The 25692-nt window shown below is 38.0% G+C and overlaps 1 protein-coding gene across 1 annotated transcript; it reads right to left on the bottom strand.

The window, feature by feature from the left end:
* Positions 1 to 143: 143 nt before the first annotated feature.
* XG (Xg glycoprotein (Xg blood group)) lies at positions 144 to 21126 on the bottom strand. Its single transcript, XM_053935198.1, has 9 exons — positions 20915 to 21126; positions 11166 to 11207; positions 10764 to 10820; positions 6674 to 6709; positions 4138 to 4203; positions 3195 to 3242; positions 2523 to 2561; positions 2108 to 2227; positions 144 to 1909 (listed from the first exon to the last, which is right to left on the bottom strand). Exons 1-9 carry the CDS (start codon positions 20973 to 20975, stop codon positions 1893 to 1895), a joined length of 486 nt encoding a protein of 161 aa, XP_053791173.1. The 5' UTR covers positions 20976 to 21126; the 3' UTR covers positions 144 to 1892.
* Between the last annotated feature and the right edge of the window lie 4566 nt (positions 21127 to 25692).

Genomic DNA, 25692 nt, shown 5'->3' with positions numbered 1-25692 from the left:
CTGTAATTTTTCTTTAGTTTGAAGCATTTCCTTCTTTTCCCTAGTGGGACAGAGTTGAACTTTTATACAGAAGGTATCAATCCTCATATGTCCCAGAAAGTAGCAAATAAAACAAACAAAACTTGGGTCATCTTAGATAGAACATAGTAAGTGTTTATTGAAAATTTTGAAGAGAAAAGAAAGAAGCAAAATACGTTTCATGGTTGAACAAACAACTGAAGTTGTAACAGCAAAATGCTTGTCATTTCGTTAATCAAATCTTTATATCTGTCTGATATTTATCAATATTTATCAGCCTGTTTTAACTATTAACATGGAAAAGTAATATTTTAAAAGAAATATCAAATGTCCTTGAAAACCATATTAAAGATATTTTCTCATTCATACGTTGAAAGTGATAGGCACAAAAGTTGTTCATTTGTTTGTATGTTGTCAAGATGTTTCTACGTTTAAACATTATCATTACTTTCAGGATCAAAAAGAAAAAAAAAGGTAGTCTAAGCAAGGAACTGATATATATCCATTTAAAATATAATTTAGATAAAAAGTATTTTATTATACAAAAAAATACTTTTTTAGTATAGGTCTTCCTCTCAATGATGTAATAAACACAAAATCATATTCACCTCCATATAAATGGAATTCTAGTTACAAAAACCATGCTTTGCATATAAAATGAAGATAAAACCACATCAATTTCCTTATGCTTTAAAAAGTTAGTTAAAATGTCTCTATTGCAGAATTATGTCAGTAAACTGCTAGTTTTGCCAGCTTTAATCTGTATTTCATTCACTTGCTGTTTTTTTGATCCAGTTAGCTAAATGAAGGCAGAGAGACAGGAAAAGTCGGTTTTCGTGATAGGTTTGTGTACATGAAGACATTGTTAGCACAGCCAGGTCGATCAGGAATGAGGGAAAGAAGTAAAACAGTCTAGCTAGAAAAACTATGTCAACCACACCTCCACACAGTAGAAGTTGAAAAGTCTTTGTGACTTAGATTTTAGAGATTGAAGCATCACAAACTCATTCTAAATGAATCAGACAAAGCTTTGTACCCATTTTCCCTTTTCAGACATCATGAATAATACGGGTTTTTTTAAAACCCATCTTGCTAGATTAATGGCTTCAAAGATTCCTAGAGTCATGACTTAATTTTCAAGAAGAGAAATTAAACTTATATGAAATTCTAGTTCCCAAGAACAGCTAAAGTCCAGTTCAGTAATTAATCAATAAAATAAATAAATAAATAAAAATAGCATGTGTTCCTCTCTGTTTTATTTTAAAGAGTGGTTTGTCAATATACATAATCTTTTCAGTATATTATAAAATTAAGAATGAATTTTCTAGCTAAAGGTCCTTTCCCTTTGCTAAAATTCAGACATAAACACAAAGTAAAGGCATTCAAATTTTTAATCCAGACAACTGCAATTTTTCTTTAAACATAGTAAACATTACAGAAATATACTGGAGAAGCCCAACAAGTGTGAAAGGAAATGGCAAACTCCTTATTCCTATTCTATCAGAGGGACTGAGTTTTTTGGCTAATTTTGAAAACAGAAAAAAAAAATATTTGGTGACTCAAATGCTCACAAACACGAATCCTTTGATTTTTAGCTTATATCAAACTTGATTTCTTTGTTGTTTACAATAACTTCTGTATCCAACCTTTATGAATGCAGGTCAAAAAGTGCAATACAATCCCAGGATGTTTTAAGCATATCTCTGATGACATAAAGCTCGAGGTGCAAAAGTGACATCAGGTTAGAGAGAGCAGGATTGCAACGTCTCAAGAAAATATTCGATAGAGGAAGATTTTCTTCTGTCAGAATGGCAGTGTAGAAGGTCACCAACCAAGGGAGCCTGTGATCAGACAGCAACTCTTCTTTCAATGGTTTACACTGCAGCCCCACCTGAAAAATGAAAATTGAACATTCAATATTTCCACAGTGGGTGTTCTTTGCCAGCTTGTCTGAAGCTGATCTGGGCCACCCAGGCTGGTTTCCACACACAGAGCCACAACTTCCAGGCACCTCTGTGCTGGCAGAGACAATTTTTTTGTCAAGTAACCATCTAATTCAGCACTAAATCAGCAGAAAACTGGGCCTTACCACGTGGTTTGAAACAAAGTTTCTTATTCTTGTAAGCGGTGTAGGCTGCTATTGATCCAACAACCAGTATCACAAAAGCAGAAATTACAGGAGATGTAACTCCAGCTATTAAACCCGAATCTATGGAAAAAGAAAGAGAAGGTTTTTTTGTTTTTGTTTTTGTTTTTTCCAGAGGCACTTAAATGGTTTAAGTATATTGTCTACTAAAGTGTGCCTTTACCAAATTATGAAAATAGTTTGGTGAAACTATAGAATTAAACAGATGAATAAAAATTGTGTTGTGTTTACAGCTGATGTGAAAATGATGTCTTAAAGCCTAATTTATTATATGTGCTACTTTATAAGGCTATCATTGTTTTAATATTTCATAAAGATCAGAAATCAATTGTATAATAATGTAAATTATTTACTATACCTGTGTTCCCTCCATGATTGAAATGATGCTCCTCTTCTCCTGGAAAAGAGGGTGAAGTTTCATCAAAGAAAAATTTATCATCCTGTTTTGAGAATTAAGTCTTTACACAGTAAAGTGTGATGTACAAAGGGCAAAAGGGGTGGCCCAACAAGACTGCAAGAAAGAGCACCCCTTCCACTCCTCACTGGTGGCTGTGCTGGCCAGAGGATAACTGCTCATCCTCTTGACACTTCCATTTTGGGGAAGAATGTTATCATTGAATAGAAGGACTCTATGTAACAGGCTACATCAAGCTGATTTCACAGGGAGGCCAGTATACTCTATCTCTTCTCTACTGCCAGACAATCAGATCATTTATCAATAGTTTACACCAAGATCTTAGTCTTGGTCCATCTATTTCAGCATGCCCGTTGCCTTTGGACATTCCTTGCTGAATTCAAAGGGATAAAACCTGCAGGCTTCTGGCAACAAAAAAATGTTTTGGAATATGTTTCAAGTTCTAGCTTCAGGCTCAAACCCATGGTTTTTCACGAAGGATAACTAACCTAAATGAAAACAGTGGAGACTGGTCCTATACCTTCAGAGACAAACAGATTACCATAAAAACAAAACCAACCAGCTCCAATTTACAGGTGTTAAGAACACGTTGCAAGGGAAATAGGCAAATGTTACCTGGTGGTAAAGGCTTTCCATCAAGGAGATCTGAGTCGTCAAAACCTCCTGCAAGACAAATATTTCAGTTGCAAAATTATATACAATGGTAACCCCTTCAGCTCCCTTGTCCACTCCTTTTGTAGCGTTCTAGGGAGAGGTGAGGGACCTTTGGAATCCCAGCCTCCACATAGTGCATGGGTCACACATGTCTTACACTGAACAGTCACCTACCAAAATTCACCTGAAAGCTGAAGTACTGACATTGTTGGTCTCTACGTATTCTGTGTCTGTTTTGGGCACTCGTGGGATATGTGGGCTTGGGCTCCCAGTAACACAAATCCATTTATAATATGGACATCTTGAGTCCCAGTGATCCCTGAAGCAGAGAGTCAGTGGGTCCTTTCCAGGGAAGACTCCAGAAGGACCTATCCACAGCTTACTACTACAGGCATACCCACAGTAAGTACAGGTACAGGGTGCAAGCCAGAATAGATATGCCACATTTACTTTACTTAAGTGAGTGTCTGGAACCAAACTCAAAAGCAATACAGGCTGCCCAGCCCCATCTGCTGTATGCCCCAGGGCCATCTCAGATGCATATCTCAAATTGATTTGAACACAGGTTTATCCCTGCCCTGTGGCTAGATGTCAAATTTGAGCCTTTGCATAGTTCAGTGTATACACACCCAAAATGAAAACACAAACAAGATTAAATGTTAGTCTCGTGCCACTTAAGATGCACTTTCCCACATTTTGAACAAACAGAAAAGCTTTATGGTTTCAACACAAACATTCAGAAAAAAGCTTTCTCAACTCTGAGTCAGAAACAGTGACTGCAAAAGGAAGATGTTGGAAAAGGATGATAAAACCTATTACTAGAGAAATAAGAGATTAAAGTATTCAAAATGTCTGCTCTGAACAGCTGATAGCACTACATTTTCTTAAGAGCAAGAAGTCTTACCGGAATTACCATAACTTCCTGGGCGCGGTGGAAGAGGTGGGTATAAAGGTTTTCTTGAGATGTCACCTGTTGATAATTAATATTGTTAGATCATTGAACAGGCAAAACTGGGAACTGTAAATAAAAATATTTTATACCAATTTCTAATTTGTCCTCCTGAATTAATAAAAGGACCTTTTCAGTAGTTAAGAAGATTTAAACACTATATCAATAAATAGCTAGCTACAAAAACTGACTTCAGGGAATATTTTCAAAAGAAGAGAAGAATTCACAAAAAACATTGAGGGAAAATATTTTATGTATATCTGGCTGGTGCTAACATTGTTTAAAGCTGACAACTGAGAGGCACAATGTGTCACTGTGTCACTGTGGGTGTCAGTGGTTGCAGTCAAAGCCAACAGAGAAGCTGGTGTTCTAGGCTGGGCAGGAGGCAGCAGGTTATCTCATTGCCATCAGCAGGTTTTAATAAGGCCTGCAGATTAGTTTCATCTAACAGATGCTGAATTTATCTAATGCATAATGAATTTTGTGCTCTTGAGCAGTGCAAAGTGATCTCAGACTTCAGCTTTGCTGTTGTTTAGAACTTTGTGCTAGCATTTAGCCTTAATTTTTTGCCAAAGGATTAGAAAGAGATGCATTGGATAGAGCAGGAGATCTGATGACTAAAAGCAGTTTCCAAAATGCATATACAATGCTGAAGAGCTCACTCAGGTCAAAACCTGCCAAATTTAATATCTAGGGCTGCTGCTCTGTGTGTGTAGAGTTGGTCTTCTCTTGCTACCCTTTACTCAACCAATTCAAACAGGTATTCAACTGTTCTTAAAAATGCCAGGCAGTGCATTTTTCTCTGCATAAATCAAAATTAGGTCACAGAAATAAATAGCAATTTCCCTCCCCCTCTTTAAATCTTTCACCTTCCAAACATGCCAGATGCCCTTTTGCTATTTTTTTTCTTGCCTAGCTGCTAAATGCAATGCCTGTGTTTCTGAGCACCATTTAGGTTCTGATCCACAAAATTATTTAGGTATACGCTTAACCTCAAGTGAGTTTAATCTACAGCCAATGGATTTTAGGTAGAGTCGTAAAGCTTTGCTGAATCTGACTTTGCCCAATTAATTATATTCAGCAGAGGAAGGACTTGTTCTGTTCTAGCTCTGTGTAATGAACTAAGAGCATTTAATTTCTATCCTGATGCTGCACTTAGTCTTCTCTAAGCATAAGAAGACATATTGTGTGGCATAACTGGTGAACAAATAATGTCTTCAGAAATACTGATAATGAGATACATAACTTTAACCTTATTATACCATGTATGAAGGTCAATTAAGAACCTGAACTGAAAATGTAACAAAGAAATTAAAACCAATGGAAATACAATTTTCTGTCCTTGGAATGAAAAGATTTGGTTTAGTTAAGATACTTAAGCTATTAATTAATACTTTAGTCAATATATTTAATGTATCCTCTCGTTACAGTACTCAATAGAAGTTTGCAGGAATAGAAGAATTATTACAGGGAGGAATAAATGAAATTATAAACATTGGAATTATTAAAAAAATTAGACCCAGCTTTGTAAAATGTGGACTAATGTATCATTCACACAAAGGCATGAAGTGCCACAGGGGAAGGTGGAAATGGGACAAGAAACCAAAATATAAAAGAACAGTCACTGTCTAAGACTGAAATGTGAGCAAACCAGACCACTACTGCTGGTTCAGAGGTTCTGTGCAATTGGCTGACAAGTAACTTTTCTTTTGTGTGGCTGTGATTAAAGTGGAATTCTAGGCTTTGCAATCCTAATTGCATTTTGGGTATCTGCAGCATTCAAGAACCTTTCTAGAGTACTTCACATCCTTGGTATATCTCTAAACACACTAAAAATTTGGTGTACAGATTCCCAGCCTCAAGGATTTAATATATCTGCAGAGCTCAGTACAATACAGTGAATACTTCCGAGGTCAGGTCTGGGTGTTATGGGAATACCTGAAAGTTAACAGCATGTAACACCAGCTTGACTGCTTCAAGCTTCAAGCTGTATTCACCATTCACCATTTTGAAACATTTCTTACTGAATTTCTAATATGCCATCAGCAGAGCTACAAGAAGCTCAAACATTCCATCCAGTCCTAATCTTAGACAGGCTCATTTTTGGTAGCTGAAGAAACTACAGCCATCACCTTCTTCAAGCTTCTGTCAGAGGACTGCACCCTGAGCGATCACAACTGAATGGACGATGTTTGCTCTCCCCAGCCACACCAGGGGTGCTCTGCCATGGTACAGCAAGCCCCAGCTAACTTCAGTTCATGCAAGGCAGGGCAGCTGGAAGCTCTGAAAGGTAGCTGGTGACCAGGTGCAGTCCCCACTCTGCGTGATGACCTCAGGTAGAAGGGTTGCATGTACATGAGTTGTAATAACTCTCATGACCATAGCACCTCCTGCAGTAGTGAAATATCTTTTTACAAATTAGGCAGAGTTCAGGAAAAGACTATGAAAGAAAAAAATCCCCTTGTATTCAAGGGAACAAGGCAGTACTTACCCCCACCAAGAGCATCTCCTAAATGTAAGTCATTGTCTAAAAATGAATAGGAGGAAGATATAAAAAAGTGAGTTACATGCAATTCATGAGGGAAATTAAATGCTATTTTCATCAGAATGTGTACAACTGCATGTTTGACAAGCACTTTTTTTCAAGTCAGTGCCACAAATTCAAATAACTCATCACACTTTTCTTGAGAACTCTAACACCTTCCCACACACTAATTGATAAATGGCAGGGTATTTTCTACTCAAAATACAAAGGTTTTTTCCCTGTTTTAAATGATGTCAAAATAAATCTTACAGTTGAATCAAGATCAATACATCTTTAATATACTTGCAAGTACAAAAATAGTTAGCTCTGTTATAATATGTAACTATACCCATTTTTAAAATATACTTCTTTTGATGCCTTGTGAAAGCTGACCTAGAACAGAGACTAGACAGAGCTAAAGACTAAAGTAGGTGTTTATTAAGAGGCCTCGATGGATACACCTTGGGCAGCACAACCCAAATGGCCACAAAAAATGGACAACTGGTCACGGGGTCTCACATTTTTGTAAGTTTTGGTCCATTAGCATATTGGAACCAATTGTCCAATTACAGCTTTAGCCCATGAAGTCCCATCCTTGTTTTTCTCTTTTCTGTCCACCATAGTTTATGCTCTTGGGCCTGAGATCTGGATCAGCTGTCCTTGGGTCCCCAGCTAGAGAAGGAATTGTTTTGTCTACCTATTCTGGGAAGAGAGCTCACTATCCCCTAATATGCAGCCTAGACATACACACTAAAGCAGAACAGAATCTGAAAAATATAAAAAACTAAACCTGAGGCATCATAATTATTAACATTTATGTCTGTAGTTAAAATTGTTATATGTATACTTGGCTCAAGTAGAATTCATTGAAGTACAAAAACTGAATATCCATTTCAAGAGCAAATACTAGGGAGCAATAAACCTACTTGGGGAGATATTGAATCAAATATCTATGTAAGGGTCAGGATGACCCCTTCCTTCAGGCAATCATATGCACCTGTTTGAGGTTGGGAGACAGTTTGTTTTTATTTGCTTGAGCTATAAAGGTTTTTAGATAGAATTAAATGTCCATATGTGAAAGTTACCCAGTAAATCACCAGGCTGTGACCATTGCCCAGCACCATACATGTGTCTCACTGTACCTGGTACAGAATCATTCCATGCAACAAACAATTTGTCCATGAGCTGCAGATGGGTAAGGAGGAACTCTGTTTCTAACACCAGGTGTGGATATGAGTATGTGGGTGGTATTTTAAGATGTGTATGGAATGATGGTGGGTTCTGAAAGAAATACATTAGATGGATGGTATAACTCTAAAAATCCCTTTCTTGATATGTGTGGAGTGGTACAGTGAATCAGAAGAAAAGGGATAGCGAAACCTATCTAAATTTTGGTAAACGTGCTTGTTGCCACAGACAACCATATAGACTCTCAATTAAACAAATATTTTTTCATTATAAATGCGTCAGAATTCCTGACACACAGGAAAATCACCATGCAGAAATTTGTTTTCCTCTGTTCTTTATACCTAGGAGGAGTGGGAAGCTGCTTTTGCACATTATCTAGTCTAATTTGGGTAACATCTCAGAAATGCTTTGATGTCACTAGGAAATCTGGCAGGAAAATAAACGAATTCATAATACATTATTTGGTTTTTACTTGTCAGGTGTAGGTCCTCCCTGTGTCTGCCCAGCAGAGTTGCATTTCAAAAATACATTTACCTGTCAAATGTTAACACTGTAAGAAGCAATAAATTGAAAACTGGATTCAATTTATTAATGACATGAAGAATTCAGGTAAAATACAAGTTCTGCTCTGGTTCATGTAGAGATTTGTTGCAGAAATGCTCAGGCTGATATATGAATGAAATAAAAATGGAAATGTCTGTATGTGTCAGGACCAGAAAAACCAGCAAAATGTTAAAAGAACGGACTAAAGGTCACTGTTCCCAGCAGTAAAACTGAGGAATGTGTTGTTTCTGTCAAAACCAGCAGGCCTATGCTCTGATGGCAGCACAGATGACTTGTCAGCAGAGAAAAAGCAGAAAGGTATTCTTACACCAAAGGTTGCAGCATATCATTACTTTTCTGATTGTCACCCAGAAAATAAGTCTCTGCACACAGCCTGTGAACTCCAAACAACTGAAAAAAATAATATAGTGGGCAGCAACCTGACCAAGGGTTCAGAGACCCTGGAGTGAGAAATATTATGAGGCAAAGGACTTCTCTATAATACCTGATTACTCCTAAAGGATATAAAAGATCTGTGGATTCTACTTGTCATTTCTGATCAAGAAGAAGCACAGAGACAGGATAAGAGCTCAGGACCTGGCAAGCTCTGTCTCATGCTGCACACGATGCTCACCAGACCACCTAAGCACACACATCTTGGTGCTCACGAGCACGTGGGTGTGAGGGTACGGCTGAATTAAAGAGAATGCAGGAAAAATGTGAGTGGGTAAACATCAACCTACATTGAGATTTTGTAAATAAACATTACTTTCTGTTAACTTTTCATTAACCATGAATTTTGCCACACTAGGGAGGTGCCTACAGGAGAGCTTCAGCTCAGGCAGAGGTGCATGGTATGTCCAGAGGACACTGCCTGTAACTGGCCTCAGCTGAACAAAAAAATCTCAGTGAGCCTCACTTCTGAAGGAGACATAGAGGAAATCCTGAAGTTAAGATGAAACATTAAGCAGATGTTAGAACATACATGTGAACAATTTTCCTGCACTTTCCAAATCCAATAATTGATTTGTAACACTGTGATCTTGGGTTTTCTAATAAGTTTTAATTGCTTTTTTAAACTTTCTGCAATCCTCTGTAGTGCTGAAAGAGACTCTGAAATTGTCTGGAAAACATGGAGCTCTTCCTGCCCAAAAATTAGTGAAGGGGATTTGGTTAGGGCAGATACTCATCTGATGTTCATATCTCTAACAGATTTAGAAGTCCCTAAAAATAAAAGTTACTTTCACCTGACTGAGGCAGCTTGAGTGCACATATTGGCACCCTAGGCTACCTTTAAACATGACCAAGGGTAATGTATTTTAGGACACAATTCAAATAACTTGAATTGTTTACATTAGGATGGGAATAAATCCACATTTAGTGTAATATTTTAAAACACACAGACGCTTCTAACCTAGGCCACACACAAATTTTGTTTGCCAAATGAAATGGGAAGGAAAAATGCAGCCATTAAAGTATACAATAGCTACTACTTTCACAAAATACTGCCCCTGTATGTTCAAAGAAGGAGCCTGAGAATTGTGTGGAAAATGTAACTAATTTCATGCACCTAAAATCTTATTTCAAAGTTTGTCCAGAAAAAGACCTGAAGTTGTTGGATTTTTCTTATCTAGCACTTTCCAAGCATTTTGTTTGAGAGACAGAGTTATTCCAGTGCAGTTTGGGTGAAAAAGAAAAAAATCTATGTTGTCATAAACTGTTCCATTACAAATGCAATTTTGTTCTTGTTTGGAATTTGGATTTTTTTCAACGTTGACAAGTGTTCATTGGAATTCATTGTTTGGCCTTCTCAGGACTACAGCTCTCCACCGTTCAGAGCCTTTTTTCCTTTCTGACACAGGAGGTTGTAGCAATCAATACTAGCTAATATGAATCAAATACATGGTGAGAAGAAAGAATAGCTCCAACTTCGTTCTGATTATTTTCCAACTCTGTTATCAAGCGTCATGAATAAATATACAAAATATAAATATAATAGGGAAAAAAAGTAGAGGAACAGCCAATTTTAGCAACAGCTACCTATTGTTATACTCCCCAGGGAGTTCAGAACAATCTAGAAAAGGGTGAAGAAGTTCTTCAGGAAATAAAATACTATCACTGGCCAGCCATGCTCAATTGCCTCACTGGAAGCAGTAAAGACACATAATTGGTAATTGTCAAAAGAGCACTTATTTTACTTTAAGAGGACAGCTGTTACTCACACATTATCTCAGCTAAAGCACAGCAGCAAATATGATAAAGAACCTCATGTGAAAGTTTCCTACATATACAAAATCAGTTTTATGACCCATTATTTATTACTCACTGAACACAGGTCTTGTCGGTCTTCGGATCACTGTAGGCTTCCTGGTAATTATGTCATCTGTTGAACACAATGACATGCCAATAAACATTAACAGCTTCAACTTAACAAAAGCAGGTATGTGCAGATGTAGAGAGCTGCAGAGTTATTTCAATAAATCTTTATGTATCACAGCAGAAGTCAAAAATGAAGGAATATGATAAATAGTTTTCAAAGCTATTTTTTGTTTGTTTTGAAGAAGATTTTCATTTCATGATAGAAACATTGAAATCTAGCATTCTTCAGTTCCATCTATCTTTAACAGAAGTAGTAGCCACTTCATATTCCATTCCTCAAGGAAAAAGACTTAAGATTTGTTATTGGATGTAAATACCATAGTAAAATAAGGATAGAAAATTTACATACCAGGGTGATCAAGGGCATCAGCTAAATCAAAATCACCTTGACCTAAAAGGAAAGTGACAGAAGACACTAAGTCAGCAGTCAGGTTTTCATGATCTACTGAGACCTGAGGGCTCAGTACAGAGCCAGAACACCAGTAAGAGGCAAAAGAAAGACCCATCCAAACAGCAGCAGGCACAGAACAAGCTGTCAGCTGTCATCCCTGCACAGCACAGTCCCGGATAACTGTGAGAGATGGGATCATTTAATCGCAGGAAGTTACTGGTTCAGGTAGGCCAAAGAGAAGCTGCTCTCTTGTATTATCATATTCAACTGCTGTGGAAACACCCCTTTGAAGAACACAGGTTGCCAGTTAGAGGGCACAGGACTATTGCCAGGAGACAGCTGAAAGTTGCATTCAGCATAATACTTGTGGACCAAAATCATTAGGTGAGAATTTTTAATATCTTCATTATTGTTTTACTGGCTCAGCTTAGCAAGCAGCTTTACTGTCAAGTCTGCCTTGTGATCACTTGCAACACAAATCAACTGTTTTTTTAATATAACATGGGCCCTAAATAAAAGATATTAAGATGTGTTTACCTAATTTCATTTCCTCTGTAAATTAAAATATTTGAAAAGGGGAAAAAATTCTTCCTATTCTCTGTTAGATGACAACAATGTCTTTGAATGTCACAGCGGAGTAATTAGCATCTGTAGTTTTGAAGTTAGCAGGCAAGGAAAACTGGAAAATATTTAAAATGTATAAACTGAAATAGATGACTTTGAACTGAACACACACAGTTATTCATGTGAGTTTTACTTTCAACTCTACAATCTCCCACTATCCTTGTAATATACAGCCTTCATGAAACATGTTTGCAGAATATGTATCCACTGGTTTTCACCCAGGGTGATGCATCATCCTTGTGTTTGCATTCCAAACATAAGATCAGCCTACACAAACCCACAAAAAGTCGTGACATGCTATGACTTCCCTAAACAGAAATGCATTACTGTGCTCTGTCGAGTAAGCCTCAAGCTGCACTTGATCTGCATATGTTTATTATCCCTTCTAAAAGGCTTAATACCTAACTGTTCATTAAGGAGTTTTTCTTGGCAAGTCTTGAACACTTCACAGCAAGAAAGGCATCACTGTTCAAGTGAAGAAGCTGAGGAACTGAGAGAGGCTGCCAGAGGTTTGTCAGCACAGCAGTACTCAGGATTCAGCTCAGCTCCTTCATCTTGACAGGTCCTGTACATCTTCATGGCATTCTTCTCATTAATCACTGTTCCTGAATAATAGCTCTTGCCTATGTCAAAGAGCTTCCAGAAAGATTAATGACCAGTGCTGAAACACTGTGTGATCCTCAAATAACAGTCAGCACAGGAATATAAAGTAGAAATGTTTTGATTCCCACGAGGATTTTAATGTAAGTCTGTGAACTTAATTATAGATGGGGTCTGATGGAAGAGATAAAACAAGGCTGGAATGCAAAGTAGGAATGGCTTCTAAAGCAAAACTGTCCCAGTAAAATATTAAGAGCAATACAAGTAAGTAAAAACTTGTAACCACAAGACTTTCCCAGTAACGTTAGCAGAGTGATAAGTTATCTCTTTATTATTTGATTTGTTCTTGGAGTGTTGCCTCATCTGGCCACCTCTCCCTCCTCTGCCCTGGCCCCCCAGCCAACATTGCCAAGTTCAGTAACTTTTGGATTGGGTCTTCAGGTGGATAATATTCATGGAGCCATAGAACCACAGAATGGTTTGTGCTGGAAAGGACCTTAAAGACCATCTATTTCCCACTCTCACTGCCATGGGCAGGGACACTTTCCACCAGACCAGATTGTTCAGTGACATATTCAACTCTGAACACTTCCAAAAATGGGGTATCCACAACTTCTCTGGACAACATGTTCCAGTGCCTTACCACAATCATAGTAAAAAACCAAGTCTTTCTAATATCTAATTTAAAACTACCCTCTTTCAATTTAAAGCGATTATGAAAGCCATAATCTAAGACTCTGGTTTTTAAATATGGATCCATTAAATACATAAATCTATAAAATAAACAAGTTGCTTCATCAGAAGATATTTTCTGTTTGAGCCCTGAGTGCATCACCAGCCCTTACCAGCCCTGAGCTTCTGCCCATGGGCTGTCACCCCAGCCATGGAACCCTTTGATCTTGATACAGACACACTATGCACAGGCAGACATCTTGGCATTGCCTTGACTTATATGGTCAAATTTTATTTTTCTGAAGCATTTCTTCAGTGCCAGAAGCACAAGCAACATAAGCTTGACAGTCCTTTGATTTTGACCTCTGGCAAAATCCTCATTTTTGATCAGCATCCTGACTATTGGAGGAGGCCGTCTGACCAGAACCTCATTGCCTCGGGATACCACGATCAATGGCTCAAACCATTTCTTGTTGAAGTGAGTTATCAGGAATAATTTTGTAACCATAATCAGAATAAGAGTCAGGAGAAATAATTTTGTAATACGGAAGAGCTGCTGGCCAAACCAGCTTCTTTGTTACAGGTCATGACAAGCAGGAACTAACAATATGGAAAGCAACTACTGAGGTCCTAATGCTGTAAAGAGAATGTGACAAAATCATCTTGCAAAGGAATACTGTGGAAAACTTTCAAGTAGAATATTTCTTTGAAGTTAGGGAAAATAAAAATAGAAGGTGGAATAGAATCAGATTATGAAATTCAAGCATGATGATGCAGATAATTTCAATTGTATGAGAAATAAAGCAAAACAATGGACTGAAATATTTACTGACACCTGCCCTTCTTCTATACAATACCAACATTTCCCTCTCCTATTGTTATATCTGTTCTGTTATGGAAAAGGTGGGAAAAGGCAAAAGGTGTTGTTTTGAGACTTTAAGGGAGAAACACAAGAAAGCTATAGTAATTTTAGGAAGAGAAAGAAGAAGACTGAAAATCTCCTTCAGAAATTATTAAGATTGATTTTAAAAAAAATTATTTCTGATGATAAACCAAGCAATAAAAAGAAAAGGACACTAACTTAGAATGACTGCCTGGGAGTAAGACAGGAATCCACAGTGAAATCTCTTTGACTATATAGACATAAACCTTGACGGATGGGCAGTTTGTATGAGGACATCTGTGCAGCATGGTAAATTATACTGCAATAAACCGAAAGACTGCTTGGACTTTGATGCCAGCTTCCTCTGATAATAACATCAAATGACTGCAAGGAGTAAGATTCTGTGGAGCAGAATTTTAAATGTTCATTACCGTTCCTCAGACTTCTCCTAGACATTTTTAAGAATCTAAGTTAAAGAGGATAGTTGGTTTGATAGCAGAACAGCTCAGACTTTATCCACACCATGGTTGGTCTAAAAACAAAACCACATTAGAGTCTCAGAAAATATTTAGCTCAATAGCAGCTGCAGTCACTTCAGAGAACCCTGAAGATAAATGACATGGGAAATAAATTATGAAGCTCTCCACAGAAAAAAAAAAAAGACTGAAATAAATTAATTTTCCACATAATATATATATTTTTTTGATCAGCTTCCATAATAGAAAGAATTGAAAATATACTGACGATAACGAGAATGAAAGGAATTTTAGTTGGTCAGAAAGAGCTTTGTTCCACTGGGTTTTTTTAATTGGTTGAGAGTTTTGTGTTTGTTGCTGTTGGCTTTGTTGTTTGTGTGTTTTAATCTGGATAAAGCTGTGAAGAGATTTAACTGTGCAGGTGGTATTATCTTAGAGTTATCTCTGCTATTACTGCTTTTTGGCTAGTATGCTATTTCTTGGCATTACTTCTAACTTTTCTTCTGGAAGTATCCCTGTTTTGACAAAGAAATAAAATGACTGTAATAATGTTTTTTGTGGGTGGTCCTCAATTAATTAGAGAATTTGAGAAAATGCTTGCAAAGTCATGTCCTCAGGCACATCTGTATGTTAGTGTATTTAATGAATTTTGAATACTAGTTTTCTGAAAATGTGACCCAAATATCCAGTCATTAAAATGCAGACAGTAGCATCTTTTGTCCATGGTTTAATTTGTTCTCTAAATGGTGAATGGATCCACCACCCTTTAACCGTGTATCTCTTTGATCACAAGGGTCTGAGGTCCTACAGCTTTTGAGTTGAATTTATGAGGAACAAGGCTGGATTCTGCAGGTGAGTGCTACCAGTTTGTCATGACAACAGCAGTCAAGTTTTCTGACAAAAGGCTACCACAATATCACTCTGCAATTTTCAATCTCCATATGAACACAGCTTGTGGCCCTTAAAAATTATGCAGATTTAAATAAGGCAGAAATGAATATTTCTAAGTGAGGATCAGGTTATGTGACAAATGAAATGAACTCAGGCTTTTAATATGCACAGTCTAGTATTAAAAAGGAAGCTAAAATCTTAAATGAGAAAAAATAAGAAAAAATTAGCTAAATGAGAAAAAATGAGCTAAAATGAGAAAATGTGTTTGTACATGTTTCTGGACACACACCTAAAAGGCATATATGTAAATTGTGTTAGATAAATAATTTTGTCATTAAGATGATTAAATTAATTGGTTTCTGGTGCATTGCTAGTAGTCATATGTATGGGATGAATTTACCTGTGTCACAAATAAATTAGAAGCAACTAATTTCTAATTCTGAGCAAGATAGAAAGGGAGAATAAGTTGATTTTACAGTATGTAAAGACTTGAACAAGTATGATTTCTTCAGTGTAATTAAATAGGAATTGTTTAATGAATACAATGAGCTTAAAACATTATGAAGCTGGAAGAGACTGAGAAAGAAGTCTGTGACTTAAAAACTAAAACAAAAATTTTATAAAAGGGAACAATATGTTACCAAAATCACTCATGAGGCTAATTTTATGGGCTTTTTCTAGCTGAGATTGTGAGTAATTCTTTGCATGGGCCATTTCTGATTATAAAACAATCAAGAAACCTATTTACTCCATGATGAGAAAATAGGATGTATTTTCCCATGCATGGGACTTGGAACATACCCATGTACTGGTCCAACTTTGTTCAGGAAGCAATTATGTTTGTGTAAAGGAAATTACTCATTTCTGGGAGAACACAAATGTTTATGTCCCAGACTGGACACTCTGGACAAATCTCCATAAGCAGGTATTATTTCTTTCATGTAATAGCCCCATGATCCATATTTACTTATGATGTTTCTGTAGCTTGTTTTTCCTTCAAGGACCTTTAGTTTCATAAACAACGATTGATGCTGGGGTGGAAAATGAGTATGCTTTAAAATCTATAATTAAGATCCAAGGTCCAGTATATAGGCCACAACATGTGGACCTGATTATTGGCTTCATATTTTTTTGCTAGGCCACTTCTGGTTTTAGTTTAAATGCAGGGGAAATGAAAAGGACTCTTGCTTATTCATACAAGAATGCATTTAAATAATTACCAGTAACTAAGATGCACTAATAGAGTAGGAGTGGCAGTACTGCTTTAGCTCTGTGCAACACAGTCTCACCAAACACAAACGAAAATCTTTTAGTTCTATTATATTTGCCTTGCTGTTCAAAGGTAACTGATGTTCTTTATGAACTTTATGCTATGCCCTGCATACATAAAATAAAACAGATATAATTTTCTGTATTTTGCTAGAGAGCAAGTGCAGAAGAAGATGGTGTGCGCTGTAAAACTGCAGGCAGAGCAAAAGAATTGGGATCTCCCATGAAGGAACAACATACATGCTCCTGTGCACCTTACTCAGATTTTCAGCTTTGTGTCATGAGACAGAAAAGCTTAGCCCACAGTGTGGGCTCTTCATCCAAAGCTCTCTGTCACTACAGGTTCACGAAGCTGCCAGCCCTTTTCAGCTATTTGGTTTGAGAGTCTCAGGCTTAATGATGGTCACATTGATGGTCTCTCAAACAAGAGACCTGTATGAGTATTCCTACTGAAATCCTTAGTGTGGCACAGAGAACAGCTGTGTTGGGCTCTCAGAGTGACCACTCACTGCCTAAGTACCAGCTGGCAAATCCCCACTTTCTCCAGTGCGTAGTTTGGAGACAACAGAGGGAACTGAATAGGTGGCCAGAGAGATGCCAGGCTTTGCTGTTTCTCTTGCTCACAGAATGTGTTTTAATGTTCCTTTTCCCACTTTCACACCAGGTACTCTGGTAAAATGCATACAAAAGAGCTCTTGACCTTCAATATGGACAGCCCCTGGTTCCTTCACCACCGGTGTGATTAGACCAGGGATGCAAGGAAGGACTTTAATTTGTCTCCTAATCTTAGGGCCTACTTAATGCCTTTTTTTCCTGCAGCATTGTTGCCCTTTGAAAAGACATTGCTGTGATTTAACTTTTACATGACTTCTTCACTAATTAAAAATCTATTTTTTGATTAAATCTATTTTTTACATGCAAAGCTTATTCAGTGGAAGTGGGACTGTTGTATTTTCATAACCCATCCAAGCCCATTCTTTCAGCTGGGTTGGTGTGTTTGCCTTCATAAGATAATGCACTACAGGTCAGATTTAAGTATTTTTAATATTTTCCCATAATGTTCATACATGTCAGCCTGTGGAAAGGAAGGAAGACTCAAAACAAATTGAATTTCTCTCTTCCTACTATGAGGCAAAATGCCTCAGGAAAGGTCTATTTTTATTGATTTCTAATCTTGAAAGAATGCTGACATTTATTTGTTATTTATTCCCCTCAATGGGATGGAAAGGGTTTGACAATTGATGGTGCAATAAGTTAATAATTCATACTCAGGCAGGTTGGTCACTGCTGACAGGCTTGCAACATGGCAGCAATGTTTGAAAAGTGAACCTGAGAAGCTGAGTAACTGCACCGGTTGTTTTCTCTTCCCAAGCTCTGATGTTGCAACAGTTTTGCCGTTGTCAGTGTTTCACAACCAGTTCGGGTATGTGGATTTTTCAAACTGCAATTATACCCTTAGCTGATAGCACTGATGTGCCTGAGGATAATCATAGTTCAGGTCTGGGGAGTGAAATAGTTTTGGCAGCCGGCAGAAGAGAATTTGTTGCCTGTCGAATCTGTAAGTGCCTCAGCACGTCCACAGGGACCTCACACAGAACAACAGTGAGGACTGCAGATACATGGAGCAGTGTAACAAAACCAGGACTGTGTTTGCCATCTCTCCGTTCGGTCTTTTCACTCCAGTGAAAACTACATTATTCATATAACTAAGTCACGTAGTGTCTCAAATTCAAACTGGTCTACAATTTTATCACCACAAAGTGCACAACTGATTAACCGAGACTACAACTGATTTTGAGTCAAAAGCTTTGTAAGCCTTAGCTGAACAGAGGTGCATGGTTTACTGACTAGCAACAAATGCTGTTCCCTTTACCTGTGTACCATTCAATACCTGATGGAGTAAACGTAAACCATCTCAGACATATCAGTCTTTGCACTGTCTTTGTTACTGGCTAAACACATGATCCATGAGTCAACTTTAACAACCATGGATATATAGATTATATCTACATTGGGAACCTGAGGAACATTCTGAGCACAAGGTCTGAGGGAGAGTCTCAGTTGTCTTCCAGGGGCTTCCCCATATAGCTGTGCTTCCCAGGTTGCACAGCTTCCCCACTGCAGGTGTGCACACAGGTTTGTGGCCCAGATGGGATCTATGTTTCAAACATGAATGATCTCAGTTACTGAGGAGCAACGTGAGTTGTGTCTGAGCACATCTTAAATGGGCAGTGTAGACACAGCCAAACCTGAATTACTGAAAGCTGCAAGAACTCATGAGGGATGTTACCATGAAATCCAGTGGAAGAAGTTTCTGTGAAGTTTATTTCATTTGGATTAGGCTAAAAGCCTCACAGACAATTAGTTGTTGAAGCTCAAATACATAGGAGTCTTCATGTAACCTATCTAAGTCTGGAAATTCCAAAAGCTAGAGCATAGCTAAAAATGGAATACTGCAGTGAGCAGATATGTTTCTGAACTGTATCAGATTTCACTTTCCTTGTGCAATATGGTTCTTGGTTCTGTTATACTTCTGTCAAGATGTGTCCATCAAGGTAGTCTAGCTAACTAACTCAAGATAATTGGACATAAAGGAAATGCTGGATGGTAAGAGGAATGATGTCATCTGGTTTGGCTGTGGTGGTCCAGTAGTTTATAGATGCTATCACAGAGGATTACAATTTAGAAAAGAATTAAGCTGCCTATAAAAGGGTGAATCATGTCATAGACATTCCAAGCATTTTTCATATCATGTCTTGATTGGGACTGAGAGGAGGTTCTTGTAAATATCCCCTGAAACATGGTGAATACTTTGATGATAAAATTCAGTGACTGTTGCCACAGACTTAAAATAATTAAGTTTGCTTGTCAAAGTAGATTAAATAGTTTCCAGAGTCATAAGACTGTGCCCAAAGCCCACAGCAACTTTCAGCAATGACTTCTCCCCCAGAGCAGAGCCTGAACTGGCTCTAAATTAACATATGTATAAATGAAGAATGATTAGGCTGACTACCCTTGTAATTAAAATAGTAGAGTATATGCACATTGGCTTGCTCATGCTCAGATTGTCTGAACAGAACTATTCAACGTATGACAGTTACAGAACAAGAAAGTCTGCATGCCAAGAGGTGAGAAACTGCATGAATCATCACTGCTCACAACTCAACATGCAGGCCAGCACAGTCCTACTGCTCTGCTCTTTCTATGCCATGCTAATTGCTGAAGACCTCCAAATAATTCCTCATTTGTTAATCAAACGATTGGCCTAAGTTAAGACATGGTGTTTTTTACTGCCCATCATTGCAAGATCTCCTAGGGATTTTGTTTAAATCAGGGATGGTGGGAGGATCAGCAACAGCTACTATTTTGGAACTAGAGATTAATGATTGATTTCTTCCCGCAGCCAACACTGTAGTAAAAGCTTCTGCAGTATTGCTAATATACAAAAAAGAAAAGGTTGCAAGTACACCACATGGCAGATGCACACAAAGATAATTCTATTTGTTCTGACCTCAAGAAAAGTTTTAAAGAATATTTTGCTGAAAGAACTTCTGTTTGAATATAGTAAAATGAGTCAGCATGAAAAGGCTACATTTTCCCTATTGCTATTCATTCATCAAAAGTATATACAAAATTTATTCAATTCTTAATTAGTCTTGCATGAAAAACTATGCTTGTGCATGGAATACATTTACTAAGGTAAATAAACTATTAGTTTATAATTATTAAAGCATATGCACCAATATTAAAGCATATGCACCAATATTAAAGCATGGACACCTTTAAACTGAATCAGAATTTGTTTTTACAATAAAACTCAGGTTTCAAAATACTAAGAACTAAGAAAAGCTTTAAAACACGAAGTCATTATTTGACTAAGGATCTCTTTGGAAACTCTAAATTCCCCTGCAAGATCTCGTTTTACAGCTTCCATTTTAAAAAGTTTATACTCAAGCCTCAGCTTGTGAATCATTTTAGGGAAGCAACACTAGCAAGAAAATAAGAAATTATAATAAACAAACTTCAACTAGCACAGCTATTATGAACAACCATCCAGGAGACATGTATCTCTTTAGAAACTGGTGAAGTACATATAAACACTTTTGAATGCTTCTCATGAAAGAGTAGCTCAAAAAAAAAAAAAAAAAAAAGCTAGCAAGCATTTCCAAATAAACAAGCATTCCATTCCTTTTAGGGGTTGGGAGCTTAGGTTTTTGGTTTTTTGGGGTTTATTTTTTTTTTCATTTGTAATTATCTAGTCTTTGAAATAACCCAAGGTAAAGATCACTTACCTCTTACATGGACTAGAAGGAAGCTAAGGCACAAAAGAAAAATACTTCTGAATTTCTCCATGCTCTTCTATGCAGTACTGATTGCACCAGTTGGTTTTTTCCAAGCAATGACGGTAATGTTGCAACTGCAGTGTCAAGGTTTGAGGGAGACACTTGGAATCAGCAGCTCTGTCCAAAAAGGTTTTTCACCACCACACACAAGCTCTGCAAGAGAGAGAGAAACCTTCTTGCTTACAAGGCAAGTAACAAAAACAAGCAACCCTGCTAGAGACAAGCTGTGAGCAGCACATTAGGTGCTACCTGCGCTCCAAGAAACTTATTTATCACCCAGGCGGGAAGCACGGAGTGCTGGAGAAGCAGTGGCAGCACCCAATGAGGAGGGTGCCTGAACACTCTGGATCCACCTCCTTCCCAGAGGGGAAAGCCAACCTGTTTGACATCCTTGCCTCCAAAGTAGGGTGTGGTGCTGTGGGAGCTCAGGTAGCTTGTAAGAGGAGACTGTCTTTCTCTGAAGCATGCTTGAAAGAATCACTCAGGCCTACTCTGTCCTCAAAGCAGCATTTTCCTGCTTGTTTTTTGGCTCAGCAATAACAGCTGATAAAAGCAATCCTGTCAGACTTAACCCCTCACTCAGGCCACCAAATTAAGGAAGTAGATGGAGGTTAGGAATCCACTTTGCAGCAACCTGGAATTGGCTACAGAGGGATGACAAGAAAACCTAGTTTTATAACTTTAAAATGTGATGTTGGACTACTGAACTGAAGCATGCTCCGCTCCCCAGTAGATGCTTATCTTCAAAGGTGAACATTTCCCATCATGACTGTTTCCATTGATCTAGATTGTTAGGGCTTTTTTTAATATAAATATCCATGCATATCCTTCATGGGAAGAGATGTCAGATAGTGCTGTATGGTACAAAGCTTTGGAAAATGAAAAAAATCATGCATCTATCTGTATATAGACTTACTTTTAAATTACTGATGTGATTTAAATACAGTTTTGTCATAGCATCATAGCTATCTCAGGCATCTCTCTAGCAAACACATGTGCCTACAGTCTTGTCCTTTGAACTGGATTGCAGCCATGACCCTGGTGCCCAGCATCAGCAGGGTGACTGGCATGCATCCTCCCTTGTGCTGGGGGATAAGCTGCAGGGGGTTTTGTCAGAGCTATTTTGTCTAGGGCAGCAAATAGCTCAGGACTCTGCTACCATGAGTGGCCAATCTGAGCACTTGTGGTGTTGCTGGGTGATTCAGTCTGATGTTGCTGCCCCCACCTGCATTTCTGTTGAGTTACCCAGAGCATACAACTGAACTCATGTTTTTATGATAACTACAAAAACCAGATACAACAACATAAGATGGACTGATAGACCTTGGTGGTACTGGGTCTTCAAGAAGCTTGATGTTCAAGTAGGTCAACTGCCTCCCTCTCCCTTGTCCAAATTTGAACCAGCAGAATGGTTTATAAAGGTCTGGCTTAAAGCTACTAATAGAAACTCTAAAGTCCAATTTGGGTATCATCATTCTCCATGTCAGGGCCTATTGCTCAGTCTTAGAACAGTTAAAGATATTTAGGCTGAAGAGGTGACTTTTTCAGTCAGTTGAAACAAGAACTATACCACGAAATGAGCAATCCCATAAATCCACTGTTTTTTTTGTTTTTTTTTTTTTTTCCCAGAATGCTGAAAGCAGGCCCACATGTGCTGATCTTCATACAAGTGATGAATTTGCCTGAAGGGAACAGGAATGTTGGCAAGGTTAGGTACTAGTCCCAGGCATGTCCAAACAGCTCACACATGTTCAGTAGCTTTACTTCAAAACAGTTGTTCCTGCAGGTGAAGTCTTCCCAAAATGCATTGTCTCACCTGCCTGCTGATACAACTTCATTGTGATATTGAGCGTTCTCAGATGTAGTTTGAAGATGATGCACATCTTGTTCAGTTCTTCTGCAGCCAGCAATTGCCCTGTCTAGCTCAATAACAATATGAAAGTGGGCGGCACTGGAAGGAGTGGATCTGGTGTAGGAGTCAGGATGTCTTGAATACCTATCTCCCTGCTGTTCTTGGGAGCATTACAGGAACTTCCTAATCTTGGTGCTGGCAAAAACATGCAACAGCTTGGACAAGATAGCAAGTAAAAAATACTGTGTATCAAAAAGAAATATATGAGCTAATACCTGACCATTAATAGCAGTTTTAGCACTTGAAAAATCATTGACCCATTTTTTCTGCATAAAGTAAAGCAAAGTTCTGTCTGCTATTCACCTGACAAGGTGGATGATTGCCTATGTTTTTTTACTTGTCTTTTTAAGGAAAACTCCAATATTTTAGAAACTCAAATGGAGGTAGAAAAGGAGCCAGTGTATCTGTCTATTCTCTACACCACATACTTTCACCTCATCAGGCCTCTCTTAGAGGAGACAAGCTAAAACGGAACAAGAGTTCAGTCACAACTCATCGCAGTGTCAGCCCCATCTTCCTAGGGGCAGAGGTCACATTGCTCTCTTTGGCATGGGTAACCTGCTATATGTGTCTATTGAAGATGAAAGAACTGAATTATACGCTAGAACTAGTTGGGGATGCCACTAATATCCTACACTACTCATCTTTTTTAATGAAAACAGAAGTACTTTAATTAAAATATTGAAGCATCCAGTAATGTAAGCCATTAATTTAAATGTAAGCCAAATACACAAGTGAATTGGTGATTGGGAAAACTGTGGGTTTGCTCCATTTAAGTCATTTTCACATTCCTAATAATCTCTTCACTTCCTTTTAAATGTGTCTTTATATCTGTGTAACAGAAAAGAGCAAAAAGAAAGTAACATTTTCAACTTGCCTCTCCAGTGAAAAACACACATAGATGTGGTTGAGATGGTGGCCTAAAGTGAAAAAAAAAAAGCCAACACAGAAAAGCAGCCTTCAAAGTACAATTCAGCCCAAGATATACTGAAAACTGAATGCACTAAAATGTTTTTCTTAGCATTCAAAATTTGGCACAGATACTGATATATGCACAAAGAGCTACAGCAAAAAGCTGCTAAATGTTATGCTTAAGATTTGCTTGCTTTCATTTGCACAAATCCAATGCATTCATTTTGATCTTTGAATAAGTATTTTAAATGAACATTGCATTTGAAAACCATCAAAACTTTTTCCACTAATAGAATGAATAAACTGCTACTGCAGCTACCTTGTAGAAGCTAAAGTGATGTATTATTCTACAACAAGATCCTGCTTTGATTATTTTTCCTACTACTACTGATGGTAACTCCTCCTCATCCTCAAAGTGATGTCTCAGGTTTTAGCTTTTCCATTTTTCAGATTCTGTACTACTTTAGTGTGTCTGGGCTTCATATTAGGGGATAGTAAGCTCTCTTCACAGAATAGGTAGACAAAACAATTCCTTCTCTAGCTGAGGGACCCAAGGACAACTGATCCAGATCTCAGGCCAGAGAGCATAAACAACAGTGGAATGAAGTGAGAAAAACAAGAAAGATGGGACTTCATGGGCTAAAGCTGTAATTTGACAGTAAGCTCCAATATGCTAATGGACCAAAACTGGTAAAAGTGTGAGACCCCGCGACCGGTCGTCCATTTTTTGTGACCTTTTTGTGTTCATCTGGGTGTAGCCCTGGCTGGACTCTTGTGCTCTTGTGCCCAAGGTGGACCTATTGAGGCCTCCTAATAAACACCTACTTTATTCTTTAGCTCCATCTAGTCTCTGTTCTAGATCAGCCTTCACAAAGCATCAAAAGAAGGTAGACTAGAAGAATTGGAAGTGAAGAGGGTGTGCCACAGGGACATGACAGTGCTCTTTGTTGCCATCCATTTTAACTCAGTTTGACGGTAGAAGTACCTCACAGGGATCAAGTTGCAGTTTGGACCTAGAAAGGACAGTATTTTTCCATTCCACTGCACAGTCTGATTGAAACATGTATAGAAACGACATTAATTCCCACATCAGAAAGTCAATGGCAGTTCATAAGGCCATGATGGGCAGCAATCAATCTGTGGGACTTGACTTCAGAACTACTTCAGTAGAGTGGTGAATAATGGTTAACTGATAATGTTTCCTGTCCCAATGTGTGGGAGAAATAATGAATTAGAATATTTAGCTCTGTAATGTAATGGCAGTTGAACAAGAAAGAAACAAGATCAAGGTTTCTGTGGATAGTGAGGCAAATAGCAACGAAACAATTAATACCCCATAACTGCGAGTGAACCGCTATGTTTTATCCCATAAACTGGCACCTTCTCCAAAAGAACAGATTGAAAATTCAAATATTCTGTTTAACCTTTTATATCCAGGTGGCAGCAGCCAGTCTTTCTTCTTTCTTCCACAACATCAGACTGTGAAACCATAACTGGACAAATCAGTAACTTGGAAAAACCAGTAAATTTGGCAAGTCTTGCTTTGCCTTCTCATTCATTCATCAGAAGGTAAGACAACACATGGTCCTGCAAAAGTGTCTACTGCTCCAGGATCTGATGATAATTAGATGAGGATTAAGTTTGCCCATACTTAAGACATCTAAGTGCATCTTTTCACTAGATCCTGGGTAACCAAATATTTTTCTTCCTCCTGTCCTTCACACAGACGGATGTCACACATAGGTAAGCATCTCCTGTAAGCAGCTCAAAGCTTTGCTGCTTCTGGCCAACTTCATTCCAAAATGATTAAAACGTCTGTATGAAAGAAATCTGAGCTGCTGATGGATCAGGTAGGCAAACTATTTAAAGGATCTTTCCCTAGGTGAGTGAGCACCAAGTTTTT

This window comes from Vidua chalybeata, chromosome 2 (assembly GCF_026979565.1).
Source record: "Vidua chalybeata isolate OUT-0048 chromosome 2, bVidCha1 merged haplotype, whole genome shotgun sequence".
Classification (NCBI taxonomy): domain Eukaryota; kingdom Metazoa; phylum Chordata; class Aves; order Passeriformes; family Viduidae; genus Vidua; species Vidua chalybeata.
This window is presented reverse-complemented; position numbering and strand designations above follow the sequence as displayed.